Raw genomic sequence first — 18,329 nt, forward strand, 5'->3', positions numbered from 1 at the left:
ATCAAAGAATTCTGTTTGTAAATAAATTAAAATCGTCTTATCAGCAATAAGCTTGCATTTCACCCATTTATTGCGATTTAAATACACAAATTCTTAATATTATTCTCACTATCTTTACAAGAATATAAGCAGATTTAAAAATAGACAAGATACAGCACATAAGACTTGCGGAATGGAATGAATCAAAATAGCTTCCAATTAAATTCGGTTACTCCAGCTAAACACTGGAGAAAATGAAAAGATTTTATTTGGCAATTTTTATTTCCCTAAAAACTTGTATGGTAACTGTATACAAACAATTTAAGTAATGCAAATAAACACAATACCCTATTGAATGAAAAAAAAATTCAAAAAGAATAAAAATTGGATTGGATTGTAAAAATTGGACTGGTTGCCAGGTTACATATGCCAGTATGGATATTTAAAAAAATATATCTTAGTTGGCTCTGAATTGTTTTTTTTTATGAAAAAGAGGCTAAATTTATGATATTCACTTATTCAAAGATATCCTATTATGTTATAGTATTACTAAACCAAACAATGACGTGGTCTTTTTTACCTTCCATCAGACACAGGATGTGTAGCGAGTTTTTGGTTTTTGATCATCATACTGCACAAATGGTCTCTGGACACGGGGAGTTTAGAGACAAGCTTTATAAGCTTGGACTTTCCTCTGTTTCGGGCTGTGCTTGCGGCGATGAACATCAATCGGCCGAACACATCCTGTGGCATTGTGTGCTATTGGATGACGCCAGAGATGAGATGCTGAATGGTCTGACAGGGGTCATGCGACCAGCGTGGAATGTGGATCTGATGGCCAACAGTACGAATTTTGCACTCTTCCGTCGGTTTGTCCGGACTTGGGTATCTCGTTGGGAACTCCTCAGATGCGCGGACGCCTAGGTGAGATTGATTTGGTGGGACAGGCTGCTGTTCCTGTGGGATGCTGATACGGCCAGGACTGTGCTTCCTTCCGAGCGGAACGCACACGTTCTTTTGTGTTTTGTCCTCCCCTTACGGGGGTGGTATTTGGATCCTCTGCATTTGTTCACCCAGGAAGTCCTTCTTTATTAATGGTTTTTTTTTTCTTCTCTTAATGTAAATAACGGTGTTTTTTTTTTGTTTTTAAATATTATTTACTAGTTCTCTATTACTTTAGTCTTTAAATCATTGTTTGTGTTCGCCTTAAATTGTATTCTGTTTTTTATTTTTTGGAAACATTGTTATTTTTTTTTTGTGTTCTTATTGTTTTTATTTTATTAAAATTAAAAGAGGTAATGAGGGGATCCCGAGGGGTGGGGACGAAGTGTCGGCCTCTGTCCGTACATCCTCCTCCCCCCTCATTAATTGAATAGAGCAATATTTATTTCTTCAGAAATATTTTGAAGATTTTCCTCTATGTGCAGCTGACAGAGAGTCCCTCAGGACTCTATAACTGCTGCGGGTGGATGGTGGGCTCAGATTCCAAAAAAAAATAAAAATAAAAAAAATAAAAAATAAAAAAAATAAACCAAACAATTTCAACTGGATTTACAAAGTTGTTGAATGTTACCGTAATTTACAGTAAGCTTTGAATGCCCACTAATCGTAGAATTTCTTATTGAAAAAATATGTTTTGAATACAGAGTTCATCGTTCATATGGAGTCTTCTAACTCAAAAGAATGTGGAGTTGATGGCATATTTCAAATTCCATACCTGTATATTTTGAAATCTTTGCATGTTATATTAATTTGACACCACAATAGTATTTTTTTTAAGTTTATTAATTTTAGCAAAAATATTTTGGAAAACAGTGCAACAGTAATCTCTAAACTCTAAAGATTTATTATTTAATCTCTATCAGTCGTGAAGATTAATATTGAAATATAACAATAAAGCTACAAAAATTATGAAGAGATTTAATAAAAAATATTAATATTCTCCCAAATATGACATCATTATACGAGAAACTTGATTATCCAAACAAAATTTAAAAAAAAAATAAGGTGCAAATCCCACAATTTGATAATAAACATTATTTTTTCATAATTTTAAAAATAATATTATTTTTCAGATTTTGCTAGACATTTTAACAAGATCAGATATTCATATACCGGCACTTAATAAAGAAATTAAAAATATTTCAATATGCTCATTTGCAAAATCCACAGTGACAATTCAGTAGACTGCCATCTGTTGGGCTGTACACAAACTATTGTGCACACAAGCTATCGACTATAACAAACACTATTCAATCAAATTAGCCATTTAAAATTATATTGGCGATTATTTTGACGGCTTTCACTTATCTATGTAATTTGTACAATTAAAAGTAAAAAAATTTAAATTCTTTATTTTTTACACCAAAGAGATGAGATATTTTTTTGAACATCCAATGAATTTATAAGGAGCTAATTTACAAAAGGGTTTATGGCCGGTTGTGCCATTTTATATGTATAGTTTATTGTACTGAATGATCAAGTATATAATGGTCAATTTGAAAATTTTAATACTCTTTTTTTAGATCGATATAAACTGACGTGACAATGACGTATCTCAATCAACGATAGCTGCGGTCAGTAGTCAGTGGATACGTGTATAGATGTCAGGCAAAAGCGTTTGCCATTGCATTTTTGTGGAGTTTCACAGATTAACATATTTGGGAAATATTAATTGTGATAACAGAAAAATCTGGATACTAGAGTTTCAAGCATACTTTAGTTTCATCACTCGTACAAAACATTATTAAAAATAAACTTTTTTCACTAATATTATCACACATAACAATTTTAATTTGTCACACAAATGTAGTTAGTTTTAGTGATGCAAATCTAAATTTCATTAAAACAACAATATAATACAGAATCATCCTACAATATATCATATTACATACATACATTGGATCATAAGATGTCATAAATACTATCGAGTAACTATAATAGCGACTTGTTGCAGATTCTTACACATATTGTCAATAAGAAGACAAAATTTCATTTCAAAATAAATATTAAATACATATGACAAGTTTAGGATACAAAATATCAAATTTAAAAACAACTAAACCGCTAGATAAACATATCTTTGAATTTATATTAAAAATGCCAAAACTAAGTAAACAATTACTGTGTTATTGTAAAGCCGGTGAATTTTATACCTTCAATTTATTCATTCCGATGAATCAAATAACGGATGAGGTAGAAATACTAAGCATGTCCAAACCTTTAAACACAAATAAAGGATTTAATCACTGAGGGATAGTTATCAAGTATTCTTTAAATAGACATCTCAATAGGCATTATTAAACTTTTAAGGGGAATATGGAACTATTGGCATTAGCAAGACTTACCATCTGAAATTGGCAACATTCCATATTCAACTTGCGATGTCAACATGCCCTGTTGAACATAGTAAATAAGCCAGTTAAGTCAGGCCAATATCGTTTTGATTTAGAAAATCAGTTAAAATATATTATATGGGCAAGATCAAGAAACTTAAAAACGATCACAGGAGTGCTCCCTTAAATAATTTGGAAGAGAATTGTTTATTTTTACTCTCACCTGTTCAATAATCCCCGATGAAGTTAGATACTTTACAGACAAAGCTGGCAACACTTAACATGAAATTTAATGGAAGCGAATATTCATATATATACTTATACACACTTTCAATCACATACACTACAAATATTAAGTATAAACATTTTTCATAATATAATATATCCATGACAATGAAAGCTCATTCAAGTTGAATATAAATAAGTCATTTATATTTTAATTTATGCCAAAGGAATGGTCCATATTTTAGATATAGTATCTATCTTCTTAGATCAACAACTTCCAATGTGGAAAACTCATTCAAGATTATGTGCGTGGCATCCTGGAAAATATGAAATTATTAAAATTGGGAATAATTATTAAAAATATTCATAATTCAGAAGAATCAGACCAGACATTACACCCGGAGTCAAATACAAACACAAAATACAATCGAAAATATTTATGTACATTTTCCTACTTATAATTGACTTTGGACGATCTGTGCCCATTTTAACAAAGAACAAGGAACTTTCCATTATTATTTTAATTATTAAGTTTTTTTAAATATCACAAGAATGTCAGGTATACACAGGTCAATATTTCAAGAATAATCTAGGCATTGTGTGGCTTGATAAACGACTCAATAATTAGTAGAGGTATTTGATAGATGTATTCTCAATGCACGCTTCATATGATCCTATTTTTACATTTATAAAAATTAAAATATATACAGTCTTCTTGTACCATAATTGACACATTCTGTCTCTAATTTAATCAAAGAAAAATCACTGATAAATGTTATTCAATGGGCACTTGCAGTTCTATCAGATTACCTTAATATGTATTTACAGATGACGTATTTCAATATCTGTGTCAAGTCATATATCATAATATATTTTAATCTATACATAATATCATTTCAAGTCTGGGGTTAATATCATTTTCCTTTTAATTCAATTGAGCATTAATTCGAAATTTGTATTCTGTTTTATACTGTGGGTTTCCTGGCAAGTTAACTCGAAATAATGTAATTTTTACATAATGATGCAGTATTATAAAGTTTTCAACATTCTATAAACTGGCAAAATACACAAAGTAGTTTGAAATGTCATATTTATGTGGTTTTACAAGTAGTCAACCTTAAGTTTAATAAGTTAAGATGGGGTCAAAACGAATATCAATAAGCAATCATCAAAATAAATTACGGACTTTGTAGGTACATAAAAATAATTATTTGAAGGTGTAAGGTACATACAAAATACAAATACAATTGAATGGCTTAATCTGTTGGTATCTGAGAACGTATTTTTATTTCATTTCACAATATGTTCCCAATTAAATCACAGTGAAGCGCCCTTGAGGTAATATTTTACGAAAATGGCGCTATACAAATTATACAAAATTATTATTATCATTTGAATAATAAGTCGAAATCAACATCTTATATTTACTACTTTGGGACCAATTATGTTTTCGAAAAATAAGGTTCATCTGAAGAGTAGCATTTCATTTGTATAATACCGCAACAATATAAAGAAAGACCCCACCTAACAAGGGGGATACATTTCAATATGTTTCAATAAGTTCCAGTCTAACAAACAAGCGTTAAACGACGTCATTTTAAAATGTAAATACTCATGTTTCAACTTGTACTTTGATGATACCAAACACGCTGCAAGGTTGCATGCGAGTATCGAGACAGCCAAATTGTGTGCAATTTTGGAAAATACCAGTACCGCATGCGATTTCAGGAATTCCAATACTACCGAGTAATACATACTGAACAGCGTTAAGCGGAGTCTTACTGAATAAAGATATTTACCGTAAATAGAGGAGGGTCATTTGGGTGAGGGTGGAATCCACTGAGTCTACAGTTGGATATATAAGACATTCCATAGTTAGGTGTGAGGCTAAAGTAACGGGTCCTGGAAGATGAAAAAAAAATTATGGGATAAAATAGGATAATCAAACTACAAAAGGTCAAACATTATGATGCGAGAATACAAAATGAATGAGGGGGTCAATATTAGCCGGCTTAGGAATGACTGCCAATAACTATGCATGTTATGTTTAATGTATTTTTTTTTTAAAGAAACAGAAATCATTTGGTATAAAGAAATGTATACACAGCCATGCTATTCTTGGAACATATTATAGTGAAAAAAAAAGTAATACCGTAAAATACATATTTTTTTACAAAGCTTAATATTTGTCTCATATATTCAAAAAGATTAAGAGATAGAGAATCACAATCACAACACAAATTCAACATATCACAAGAAAAAAAAACTATTTCGCTCCAAGATTCGATTTGTAAAAGGTTTTTCGCTTTATGTTGGTTCGCCCTTAAAAAGAAGGTTAAGTATCATGATATCATAGATACTTTGTATTTAGCGGTTTAGCGTCATAGGCGATAGATAGTTTTCAATACTTTTAAATTACAATTAATGCCATCTATCAAGAGGTTCCTATATCAACTAATAATACTTTAATTATGAAAGGTTCTAGTAAGCATTTTTCACTGATTTAATAAATAAAAAAAATTATTTATAGACCGGTCAAACATTAAAAAGAATTGTAATTAAATTTCCTTTCCAACGTATTGAACTAAATAACTGCGGAAACAAATAACATTTGCAATAAAATGCAAAAAATATCTCTGATAAAGTTTATCCCAATATATATAAGTTATAGGCGGCAGCTTAGTGGGTATGAAGGTAGTCTTCCGATGAGTTGTATTTTGAATATAAAATTTACGATTTTATACTTTTTTTTTAATTTTCCTACTATGTAACTACCTTGATCAAAACCTCTGTTCACACCATTGGCTGCCATGATAAGATTCATTAATTTCTTAGTTTCACTAAATATTTTTTTAGTTCAGATAAATAAAATGTATGACCAGGTTATTTATTTTTCCTGTGATAAGATGAATTCATATTGTGATAAAAAAAAATATTAATTTTTTTGTTTAAAAAAAATTACTGCAACATTCACAGTGTTAACAGGGTAGTGTTAAAGCAAGATGAATTAATTACTTAAAAATTACATACTCATTGTATTTGGGGGCACAAACAATGGCGATTGCTTCCGGCATCATTAGCTGGTACGAGCATTGTGTATGAAGATCTACAGATGAAAGGAAGGCAGTCTGAGTTGGGTGGGTCTGAAAAGTTAAAAAATTCTTCATATTTATTTCACACACGGAAAACCATAATAAAGTTCAAGAAATATTTATCATTAAAACTTTTGAGTTTGACCTCATAATTGTATGTACATACATATTTTTTTATTGTTTAAATAATAAATGAAAAATACTTCTTACTATACAAAATACTTTGAAAATAGATACAAATTTGAGTTTGATAAATAAATCTTTCTAACCCATTGCAGAACAAGGGAATTTTTGCTTAAAATTCAATATTTTGCATAAAAAACATTCACTCTTTGGCAAATTAAGTTTAAAGGTGGAGACAGACCGGAGCATTTCGTCGTAACATAACGTTGTAACATCGCTCGCGGCGAGCATCAGCGAGCATCTGAAACTATGGATGGAGCGCTCGGTTCGCTGTACTGACTGCCTGAATGCTCGTATCGTAACATGTTACATTACGACGAAATGCTCTGGTCAGTCTTCACCCTAACAGTGGTGCAAAACCGGTGATAATGTGGAATTAATCATCAATAAAAACTTATAGTTATTCAGACATATCGCTCACTCCTTTCAAGAACGTCATAAATCAAAATACTTGATTTTTCAGGAGAACGATTTTAAAGTTTAAAAATATAATACAATATATTAAAAATAAATATCAAGCCAATTATTGAACTTTTTACTTTGCAACACATCTTTTTAAGTAAAACCTGAAATTTTTTCCTCCATTTGAAAAATATTTAGTTTATTGAAAAAAATAATTAAACAAAACATTTTCTTCAAAATGCAAAAACAACACTTTCTGCCCTGTAGCGGGTAAATATTAAGTTAAAAATATGCCACTTTTGCTGAGATATAGTACATTTTTTGCGCATTCCGAAAATATGCACAACTGAAAATTGACGATTTTTGATTTATGACGTTCTTGAAAGGAGTGAGCGATATGTCATAACACAAAAGGTGGTGGTAATTGAGAGTGGCCATTGATCATCAGTGAATTCTTTATAAAAGCACAGTAAAATTTGTACCATTGTTTTCTGAAGGAACGAGTTTCTACTGTAAGTAAATAGTTTGTATAATATGCCATACATGTATCCACCCGAGAGTTATCAGATTGTGTTGATCTTGGTAGTTAAAGATCTCTTCTTCATTCTTGGTTATACACGAGTCAGCGGTGCCGTTCTGCTTGGGGACAATCATGTGAGTTATCAGGAGGCGATCTCTTTCCTGAAAAGGAATTCATCCGAGATAAGACACGAGCTTGCTTGACATTTGTTTATATATTTTATCACAAGTAAATAAATAATATATTGATATTTGTATTTTCAAGGTATACCAAGGTTTGTTATTTATGTATATAAATAAAAAATCAATTATTACTTTGATTAAAATCTAAAATCTCCTTGAATTATTCACCGATTGTTTTAAATTTTGCCACAGTGTTTAATTTGAATACGCGGATGTTTAATATGCTTTTTTCCTTCTTTTTCATTTAACCAGACTTAACCACAGCAATGCATAGCCGAGTTCAGCTGGTTATTTATATATGCACTTAATTACTATTACATACAACTGGGGTTGAAAATGTATTTTTTTAAAGTAAGAATATATATAAATAGAGTATAAATTAGAAAAGAGAAAATATTAAAAAATTACAAACAAATTTTTTTTTACAGGAAAATTATTAGTGTAAGCAATGCAGCATCCCATGGTGACATATTTATTTTAAAAAAATACTATATAAAGTGCAAAAAAGTTTTAATATTATTTTAAAGTTGCGTCAGTATTCTAAGTGCACTAAATTTGAGGGATGTTCAATGAAGTTTTTACTGTAATTAGCAACTGTAGAAAGAGTCGTGGTAACTACGGTAGAAGGAAAAATATGTGGAATAGTCCCAACAAGATAGAGTAATGTCATCAAGAATGACACAGAACTCTTTCCTTGAAGTCCCGAGAATGGCACAGGATTGTTTCAGAGAGAGAAAGAGAGAGCGGCCATTCGCTGCTCATATGGCAACAGATAGGTACCCTCATCCTCGGTAGAAAAACTAGACAATATACGTTGATCATGAATAATATCTGTTCAGATTTACCAGTGTTCCAGCCAGAATGCCGCACGTCTCGATTTTCTTCTTGGTGTTGGGGGCTGCCAGACCCAGGAAGCGGTCCAGCAGGAAGGAAGGCACCATGATGGTCCGCAGGGAAGAGCCCCCGCTCAGCAGAGATGTCGCCGTGGGAGGCGGAGTTGGGTACAAACCGTCCGACGTCGAAGGCCTGAACACCAAAATTCACTTCAGAACAAATTGAACAGGTAAAGTAAGCACCTTAATCTAAAACTCCGGCAAAGAATGGTTAGGCATTATGTTTAGTCACCAATTCTAAATGGAGTTGAATTGTGGATTAGAGGCATTCGAAACATGGCTACATCGTAGAATGCTACGCATTCCATGGACTGATATGGTCAGCAACTAGAATGTACTCCTAAGAGCAAGAGTAGAAAAGTTGCTGACTGATATCAAAATCCTATCTGGAGCATAAGAAGTACGAGCTACTGCACCTAATCACTAAAGGCATAATAGAGGGTTGACGAGATGTGGTCAGAAGACAGATCTCCTGGCTCAGGAATATACGAGATTGGACGAGGATCAGAACCATCAAGGCGCTGCAAAGAGCTGCCTAACATAAGGACAATTACTCTCAAGTGTAGTCTATGTCAGGGGGAACTGACATGACAGGCACAGAAGAAAAAGAAAGTAAGTGCAGAGCTATCTAGATTTTAAGTTACTCAAACTTGCTTTGTTCAGGTCCGGAAAGTTAAAGAATAAATGAACTTACAGCTGTGGTTTGTTCTCTCTGATGATAGGCGGCGCATGTTCATAATTTTCGGGTGGAGCGCGATTCGGTTCTGTGGCAAAGTCATCAGGATACAGGACTCCTTTAACGCTCGGTACTTGGTTCACAACGTTCCAAAGGGGCTGGAATTTAATTTAACCTTTTAGAAATATGATCTTACTAGCTTAAAGGAAGCAAAATGACAAAGTCTAACCAAAAAGTAAGTAGATTCATCGCAACAATATTAAATAAGTGACATTCACTGAGCCATCACTCTATTACATATTGCTCACTCCATTCAACAACGTCATATATCAAAAATCGTAAATTTTCAGTTGTGCATGTTTTTGGAATGCTCAGAAAATGTACAGTATCCCAGCAAAAGCGGCATATTTTTAACTTAATATTTACCCGCTACAGGGCAGAAAGTGTTGTTTTTGCATTTTGAAGAAAAGGTATTGTTTAATTATTTTTTTAAATATCAACATTTTTCAAATGGAGAAAAAACCTACAGGTTTTACCTTAAAAGATCTGTTGCACAGTAAAAATTTGAATAAGTGGCTTGATATTTATTTTTAAAACATTGTATTATATTTTTAAACTTTAAAAACGTTCTCATGAATAATCCCATTTTTTGATTTATGACGTTCTTGAAAGGAGTGAGCGATGTATACACATTTGATATTGTCAAGTGAAGTGTCGTAGGATTACTTAGATGATGGTCTCTGGTCAACCGAGTTCTTGCAAAAATAGAGCCTTATTGCCAATATCATTTAAACTTTTTTTTGTTTTTGTTTTTGTCAAGCATCATATTTTGAGTTTCAAATTACTAACAGAGCATCCCATGCGATATAAACATTTAAAAAAAATACTTTCAAGAGTTAATGGCCTAACTTATTTTTGATAAAGTATATACTATCCTTTTGAGAGGAAGAAGTATTCTTTATTAAATAAATAAAAATTTAATTACTGTATCGAGTGGCGGAGCACTCGGATGATTGGAACTCGCAGCGGCCCTCACAGCATTTGCCTTATTTTTTTCATCATCTTCTTTCTTTTTCTTGAGGGCTTTTGCAGCATTTTCAGCTTCTTTCCGTTTCTAAAATAATTTAATAATAAAATGAGTATGTAACATTTTAATTTGAAATTTAAAAATTGGTTTAAACAGTAATATAATATCACAATGACATTATGCACGTTTTTAAACAGCAGATGTTTTATAACAAAAGAACTATTGATAATTGAATAAAACAGGTGGGAAGATTTGAAACAGATCATATCAGATAGACAAATAACTTCATGAACAATTGTTGTAAAAATGTATCCTTGGCATGGGAAAACCCAGTGTGAACACATTAATGTAAACTTAAAATTGTAGATATCGTAGTCATACAGTAGAAAGTGACCAACTAACAAAACGTAAAATATTCAGGAGGGCCATTTAAGTCACTTTTGCTTGGCAAAAAATAAACATCAATGCAGTTAATCATTTTTAACAAATCAATATAGTATACTTCCAAGTTTTAAATCCTTTGGGTTTTTTTTCAGGGCAACATTAAACTAGTAAGATATCATATGGTCAATGATCACGTTTTTGTAAAAAATGCACTTGGTCACTTTCTCCTGTATGACTACGCATTATGCATATGATAAAAAAATCTTATCAATTAAAAAAACAAAAATTGCTTGTTATTTTCTATTATTATATATCCATAGAGGGCATTAATAGAAGGAGCTGTACCTGATCAGCTAAGGCTTGATTATACTCCTTTGTAAATTGTTCCAACAGCTTGGCTTTCAGTTTCTCAGCCTTAGGAAAGACTTCTTTCAACTGCGCCTGGTTTGCAGATTTCATTTCTGCCGGCACCGAGGCATACTCCGGATGTTTGACTATCTTTTCCACGAATAACGTCATGAACCTGATGTAAAGTATGTAAGCATACTGCAGATTCCCTTCCTCCAAGTATACATTGGCCATCCGGACAACTTCTAATCCAGATTGATAATACCTAAAAATAAAACACCATTTTAAATAAAGTAATATTTAGTGAAAACAAATACAGTAGATCTTCTCTCCTGCGTCTACGACTGGTCCGACACTCGTTTTCAGACCGTGCTCACAAAAAAATTACTTTTAGTCAGTAATTTTTGATAAACTTCCGGAAAACTTAAAATCTATAAAAAATTATTAAACCTTTAAAACTGAAATAAAAAAATAAAAAACATAAGACCTACCTAGACTCCATACCAAGGAATATTTTTTTTATTTTTAATATATTTTGTTTAATTTGTTTTGTTTATAAAAAAATAAAAATAAATGTAAAACAAACTCCCTCTCTAAACACAAATATTGACTTTTTTAGAGAGGTAGAAACGTTATATTTGAAATGTATTACATATTTACCAACTATTTTGTTTTATTTAAATATGTATTTTGTAAAAAATTGAAAATAAATCTATAAAAAAAAATATATATATATATATTAAGTGAGGTTAAGTTGGGTTACATCAAATTTTTAAAGGTATTATTATATATATTGCTCTTCTTCAATAATAACAACAGCTTTTGTGCGGTTTATTTCAATCTTTTGAATGTAGAGAACGATACATGGTTAGTTATATTTGAGTTCAGAGTTTGCTTATTTCACTGTAAATCTATATTTTTCTGTATTTTCGGATAATCTGACCATTTTTGCGTTCCAATCATAGCCCTAGTCCTGAAGGTGACGGATTGGAAGGGTTCTACTCAAGCTAGTGCAATTATAGGAATGTCTGAATGTCTGTTTAGCCAAATGTGCTTTAATATTGATGAATGATATTTATTGAACGCCACAAAGCAGTACACAGTAGGTTCTCTTATACAAGCTTGGAGTACGGGTATGAAACCTCAAGTATCGTAGTCATTGCTCTTTTTCCTTTTCTTACCTACCATTCCTTCTTTCCCATAAAGCAATAATGTCTTCACGTTGACTTCTTTTACTTCAGTCATTGTCATCTGTTTTTATTCAAATATTTTCCACTCCTTTTAGATCTGAAGTGTAGGGCTGCATAATCTGCCTTAATACTATCAAGGATCATGTCGACACTGTGTCGACATGATGCTGTATCCAACGCACCAATTGGTTGTGATTAGGGATCAGTAAAAAAAATTGAGGTAATAACGTGTTGGGATTATTATAATACAGTATAAAACGTAGCTTATTTTAACAAATAATTCGATTTTATCTAAACATTAATCAATAAAAACCATGAATAATAAATTAAAAGTACAAATAAACATGGCATGAATACACTAAAATATGCTGTTACCTTCTAGAGGGAATATTTGGATCTACAGTAACAGAAGCTCCATTTTCTGCCAATTGTTTCACTCGAGCTGATGGTTCCATCAAACCGACATCGGCCGCTGAAGAATATTTCAAATGTGACGAATCCATGATTTCTAAATATTCAGGCACAGCAAATCATTGTACTCAAGTAATTCCACTTACAAAATAAACAAAACCCTGATTTGTTTATCCATAGATTTAAATTCCATTATCAACTGTAAAATTTTAACTCCTAGAGTCTTATAAGTACGATTGGGATGAGTAATGAAAAAATACGATTATTGAATGCATTTTGACGTTTAAACTAGATTTGACAGTAGAAAAAATTTCATATTGCACAAATAAACTGTTTTAAATTCCTTCGGTCGGTATAAAAATGAAGAAAACTGCCTTATTATGTTAGAAGAAAGTTTGAATAAAATCGTATAGATGGCTCTTTACTTCAAAAAAAAAACTTTTTATCCTTAATGCAAAACAATGATTATATATTTTCGCAAGAAGTAAATACAATACAGATTAGGGTTATTTTATTTATATTTTCATATATCTTGAATAAAATGTTTTATATGGTTATTTTACATACGCCGTGGATAGTTGCAATTTGTTGAAATTTTATGCATGGAAAATGCAATAATATGCATGGTAATCAGTACCTACCTTAAATACCTACAATAATGTAAAATGAATACAAAAACAGTTCACACCAGTCAATAACTCGCATCTATGTCATTTCCACTTTGCCTCTATTCGCCCTTTATGTTACATAAACTAACTAACCATCACGCCGCTTCCCCGCAGGGGTAGGTACAGAAAATAGAACGCCACACAACTCTGTCTTTGTAAACATTCTTCGCCTCTTCCACGTTCATGCATCAGCTCATACATACCCGCAGATTATTTCGACTTCTAATCTGACCTTATAGTACATAGGGTACCTAATATTTAGTCCCATTCTTATTACTTTCTGAATCGACCTTACACCTCATTTATAATGGTTTACAATTTTGAAAATCATTTCAATATAGTGAGGATTTTTTTAAACTTTATAAAATTAAATACCTTTGTTATAACCACTTTTTTATTCATACAATTTAACTACCGGTTTAGACAAGAACCTTGTCATTATCAGGGTTTATTTAAATAAAAAAAACATTAAAATACTCTCACCAAAAAAACTTCCACACACTCCGTAAAAATCCTAAATATTATGCTTTCCGGAGTCTGTGGAAGTTTTTTGGTGAGAGTATTTTATTGTTTTTAAAATAAACCCTGATGATGACAAGGTTCTTGTCGAAACCGATAGGTTAAATTGTATTAATAAAAAAGTGGTTATAACAAACGTATTTAATTTTATAAAGTTTATAAAATGTGCCACAAAGTACCTGCGGAAAACATTCAAGAGAGGATTTTTCACTACCTACAATATTCTCTCGCTATTGAATGCAATTCATGTCAATGTTCAATATGCTCATATTTGCATAATCTAAAATTAGTTTCCTTGATGTCAACGTCACGACCATTTCAAGTAGTTGAGTACATAGTTACCCAGGTGATCCCCACATACAGAGTGTTCATAAACATATTTATACACTTTGAACTCGGAGCGGGAGTTTGTCAACATTAGTTTCGACCTTTGACTCATTGGAGCCTTGAGGCGAAGGTCAAACTGGCGTCCAATTTCATATCGACGACCAAAAAAGGTCGTCTAACAAATTTCCTACCCTAAAAAAATAAGGCTACTTGAGATCTACCTAATCTTCGTTCCTTAACCGTCAAAATATTTTGAATATTGTTTAGTAGATATTGTTTTAGTATTAATCAGTTTTGATAAAGAAGCGGTTCGCTTCGAAACCGGTAGACATTATAATTAAGTTATTATACAATATTTATAGTGATTTAAAAACAAAGTTACATTTTAATTATAAAATTTCCTACCGCTTATTGCAGTTTTTCATGATTTTCCAAAACATTCCGCGAACCTTTTTTTGTTGATGGGGGGGGGGGTTCGTTTTTTTTCTTAAAATTATAATTTTTCATGCTCATGTCGGCGGAGAGGGGAAAATCAGCACTATTCTGTTTTAGATTTTCAGGTATTTTCATGGTCCAGATGTTTTCGAAAACAAAGCAGAATTTTCAAGGATATCTTCATTTTTAGGGCGTTTGTAAATTACTCGAAATTTTACCGTCCGGTACGTCAGATAGCGTTTTAAAACGATGATTGTCTTGCATTGGCTTGTGCTTTTGTCCATCTTTCTTCGGATCGGTGCGTAAACACGTTGCGCGTAAAATCTAAACGCTAAACTGTCGTAGTCGCTTTTATTTTTCAAAACCGGACTGCCGGACGGTAAAATTCCGTGTAGTGCACAAGCGGCTTAGGGGCGCTAAGTCAGATCGCTAATAGTGCCGTGTAATGGGATGCCCTATATTGCAAGGTGCCCTCATTCCACGACCTAGCCTCGCCCAAAGCACATACTCGAAGAATGAAGAGTTTGGAGATAATGATATTTACTTCTACTTAAACAACTTTGCGCCCAACCTGTGGCTATATTATTATTATTGATTATTATTGAACTAGAAGAAATTCTTAAATTTGTTTTTATAATTCTGAAAATACCTTTTGCCATAAATTTATTGTTCTTCTTAGAAGTAAACGTTCACTTTTTGAAATTACTTAAAAATACGTAACTTAGAAAATAGAATTGTTTGTAAAATCACTATAACTATGTATGTTGTAAATCGGTTTCGAAGCAAACAACTTTTCCTACCGACAAATAAATATTTAAATTTTTTTTAAAATAAAAAATAAACAAACACAAAAAAAAGCCACGCGAGTCAACTATCGGACTTTTTAAAATTCTAAATATTATGTACTTGTACATAGTATTTAGAATTAGTCTTGAGGTAACCTGTCGACATTACAATTAGGTAAGTAATAATAATATACTTAGCGATTTTATAACAAAGTTATTCAGTTATAAAAAATAAAATCACAAAGATGGTGCATGATTTTCGTATGAAAATTCGTCTTATCTTAGAAAAAAAACGCTGAATATACAATCATTCGAAGCGTGTATGTCTACACTTTTGGGACACCTTGTATGTGATAGAGGTACGTGCAGTGTATTACGATTAGTAAGTTTAGTTCTGTACATAAATAGACACTTAGGCATCGTATATTACAATCATACACATTGCCATTACAAGTATTTGGATCCATTATTCTATTTGGTTTCATATTTCAGCTTCTCCAGTCCTTGTAATATTTTATTCGCCCAGAAGTGCAAAGCGTTAGGCATTCTTTATATAAAAAACATCAAATATAAATTATTGATAATATTTATTGCAATGCACGCTAAGAGATTGTTATTCTCCGAAAACCGATAAAGCGACACATCGCAAAACATTAACGGTAAATATTTAACGTTTATATTAAGAAGACATCAAAATACCACAACATTTGAGTGTGTCCGAATACTTGTTCACAAATCTGGATTATCTCCAATTATAGGAGTATTTTTCATATATAAAAATAAATGTCCAGACTTCCATATTCTTCTTCATCTTTGGTGAGATGTCAAAAAATAATATCAAAATATCAGCTTATTAAAAAAAACATTAAATCCTTACGTAAAACGAAACTACATATACTACAACAACTGAAAAAAAAACGGTGGCTAAAATTCTCAAAATACAAATGTATATTTTTGATACTATGTATAATATAAATAAAACGAAGGAATGTTACATGAAATAAGCATAAAATAATCACATAAACCAGCCTATGACAGGTTGTGAGCCCTGAAAATACACAGGCTTCCATATTATTCTTCATTTAAGTTGAATTATCAATAAAAAAGGAGCTGAAACCATAAATTAAGAACGAAAATTTGGACACACTCAAAATATTGTTTTAGTAGAAGTTGATAATACTGAATCCAAAGCTGACCCCGATTTTAGATTATTCTTTTGATTTTTAATACATCTTCATGAAAAGAAAAATTCAATCTACATACATACGTATATTTACTAGTAGGTATTGCAAATTAAATTGGTAAAAGCGTATTCATACGAGGATATGAGGGTGAACTTTCTTATTTCGAAGGTTGAAGACACCTGTAACAATCAGAGAGTTAATTTAAAATTGTTCGTATTTAACCTTTCGACCTTCGACATTGATTTTTGAGCATGTTGCTGGTTGAATCTCCATACTCCGCTCCCCCAAAATCGGAGGCCCGAGCTCGTGAGTTGATAAGTATTAATGTACATTTTATATGATCGAATTGTAAAATTGATTATATCCTTTTCGTAAGATATTTCACTGTCTTATTACAAATCCTTTGGATCATGGGTTATATAGTTTAGATATTATACGAGTACATAATATTATAAGAATTACATGTATCTACGAAAAACAATCTTAGATAATGTTTTTTTCTATCGATTTTTTTTTACAAAATACATATTTAAATAATACAAAATAGTAGGTAAATATACTATACATTTTAAATATAACGTTTCTACCTCTCTAATAAAGTAGATACTTGTGTTTAGAGAGGGAGTTCGTTTTAATTTAATTTTAAACAAAGTAAATTAAAATTATAATTAAAAATAAATAAAGTAAATAAAAAATAAAAATAAATATTCTTTGGTATGGAGTCTAGGTAGGGGTGTGTCTTATATGTTTTTTTTTTAATTTTAGTTTTAAAGATTTGATATTTTTTTTATAGATTTTAAGTTTTCCGGAAGTTTATTTTTAAAAAATTATCCACGTACGTATAATAGTTTAACGCTGCTGTTATTCCACATCTGTGTAATATTAAATTATTAGAAAATCTAGGGTTACGTGAAATTTGTACATCAGTTGTTTTTTTCTTTAAAACTTTGTAAGATAGAGGCTTTATTATTAAAAAAATCAATTGTTGGTACATTAAGTTCTTTGAATACTACGTACATGTATCTACGAAAAACAATCTTAGATAATGTTATACGAAGTACATGTATCTACGAAAAACAATCTTAGATAATGTTATACGAAGTACATGTATCTACGAAAAACAATCTTAGATAATGTTATACGAAGTACATGTATCTACGAAAAACAATCTTAGATAATGTTATACGAAGTACATGTATCTACGAAAAACAATCTTAGATAATGTTATACGAAGTACATGTATCTATGAAAAACAATCTTAGATAATGTTATACGAAGTACATGCATCTACGAAAAACAATCTAATTGTTCTTAATATTTGATTCCTGAAAGAATTAAACACTTTTCCTTCAGACGGGTCTAGATTTTAGACCACCGTTAGACTTTGTTGTCCTAAGCATACCTTATTTTACTATTAGACGCACTATTTTCTATAAAAAATTGCCTCCAAAATTCAGGTGCTGCTTATACTCAAAATTAATATTAAAATGTCCAGTGTTTGATTCAAAATTCCTGTTTGTCTTAACAATGACCATATTTAATGTCGTGGGAAACCCATCTCTAT

General features: G+C 31.3%; 1 protein-coding gene across 1 annotated transcript; it reads right to left on the reverse strand.

Annotated features, from left to right (window-relative positions):
* Nucleotides 1–1,744: 1,744 nt before the first annotated feature.
* LOC148303560 (STAM-binding protein-like A) lies at nucleotides 1,745–13,170 on the reverse strand. Its single transcript, XM_088269746.1, has 9 exons — nucleotides 12,812–13,170; nucleotides 11,244–11,511; nucleotides 10,473–10,601; nucleotides 9,506–9,645; nucleotides 8,764–8,944; nucleotides 7,760–7,897; nucleotides 6,570–6,682; nucleotides 5,339–5,441; nucleotides 1,745–3,856 (listed from the first exon to the last, which is right to left on the reverse strand). Exons 1-9 carry the CDS (start codon nucleotides 12,937–12,939, stop codon nucleotides 3,794–3,796), a joined length of 1,263 nt encoding a protein of 420 aa, XP_088125872.1. The 5' UTR covers nucleotides 12,940–13,170; the 3' UTR covers nucleotides 1,745–3,793.
* Between the last annotated feature and the right edge of the window lie 5,159 nt (nucleotides 13,171–18,329).

Source organism: Brachycentrus maculatus, unplaced genomic scaffold, assembly GCF_059751285.1.
Source record: "Brachycentrus maculatus isolate JH-2025_06_01 unplaced genomic scaffold, ASM5975128v1 h1tg000362l, whole genome shotgun sequence".
In the NCBI taxonomy this organism is placed as follows: domain Eukaryota; kingdom Metazoa; phylum Arthropoda; class Insecta; order Trichoptera; family Brachycentridae; genus Brachycentrus; species Brachycentrus maculatus.

Excerpts from the sequence above, each read along its gene's own strand:
- LOC148303560 (XM_088269746.1), bottom strand. The coding sequence starts at position 12,939 with ATGGATTCGTCACATTTGAAATATTCTTCAGCGGCCGATGTCGGTTTG. Across the intron at positions 10,602-11,243 it reads ATCAAGCCTTAGCTGATCAG|AAACGGAAAGAAGCTGAAAA; the intron begins GTACAGCTCCTT and ends AAATTATTTTAG. Across the intron at positions 6,683-7,759 it reads TAACTCTCGGGTGGATACAT|ACCCACCCAACTCAGACTGC; the intron begins GTATGGCATATT and ends TTAACTTTTCAG.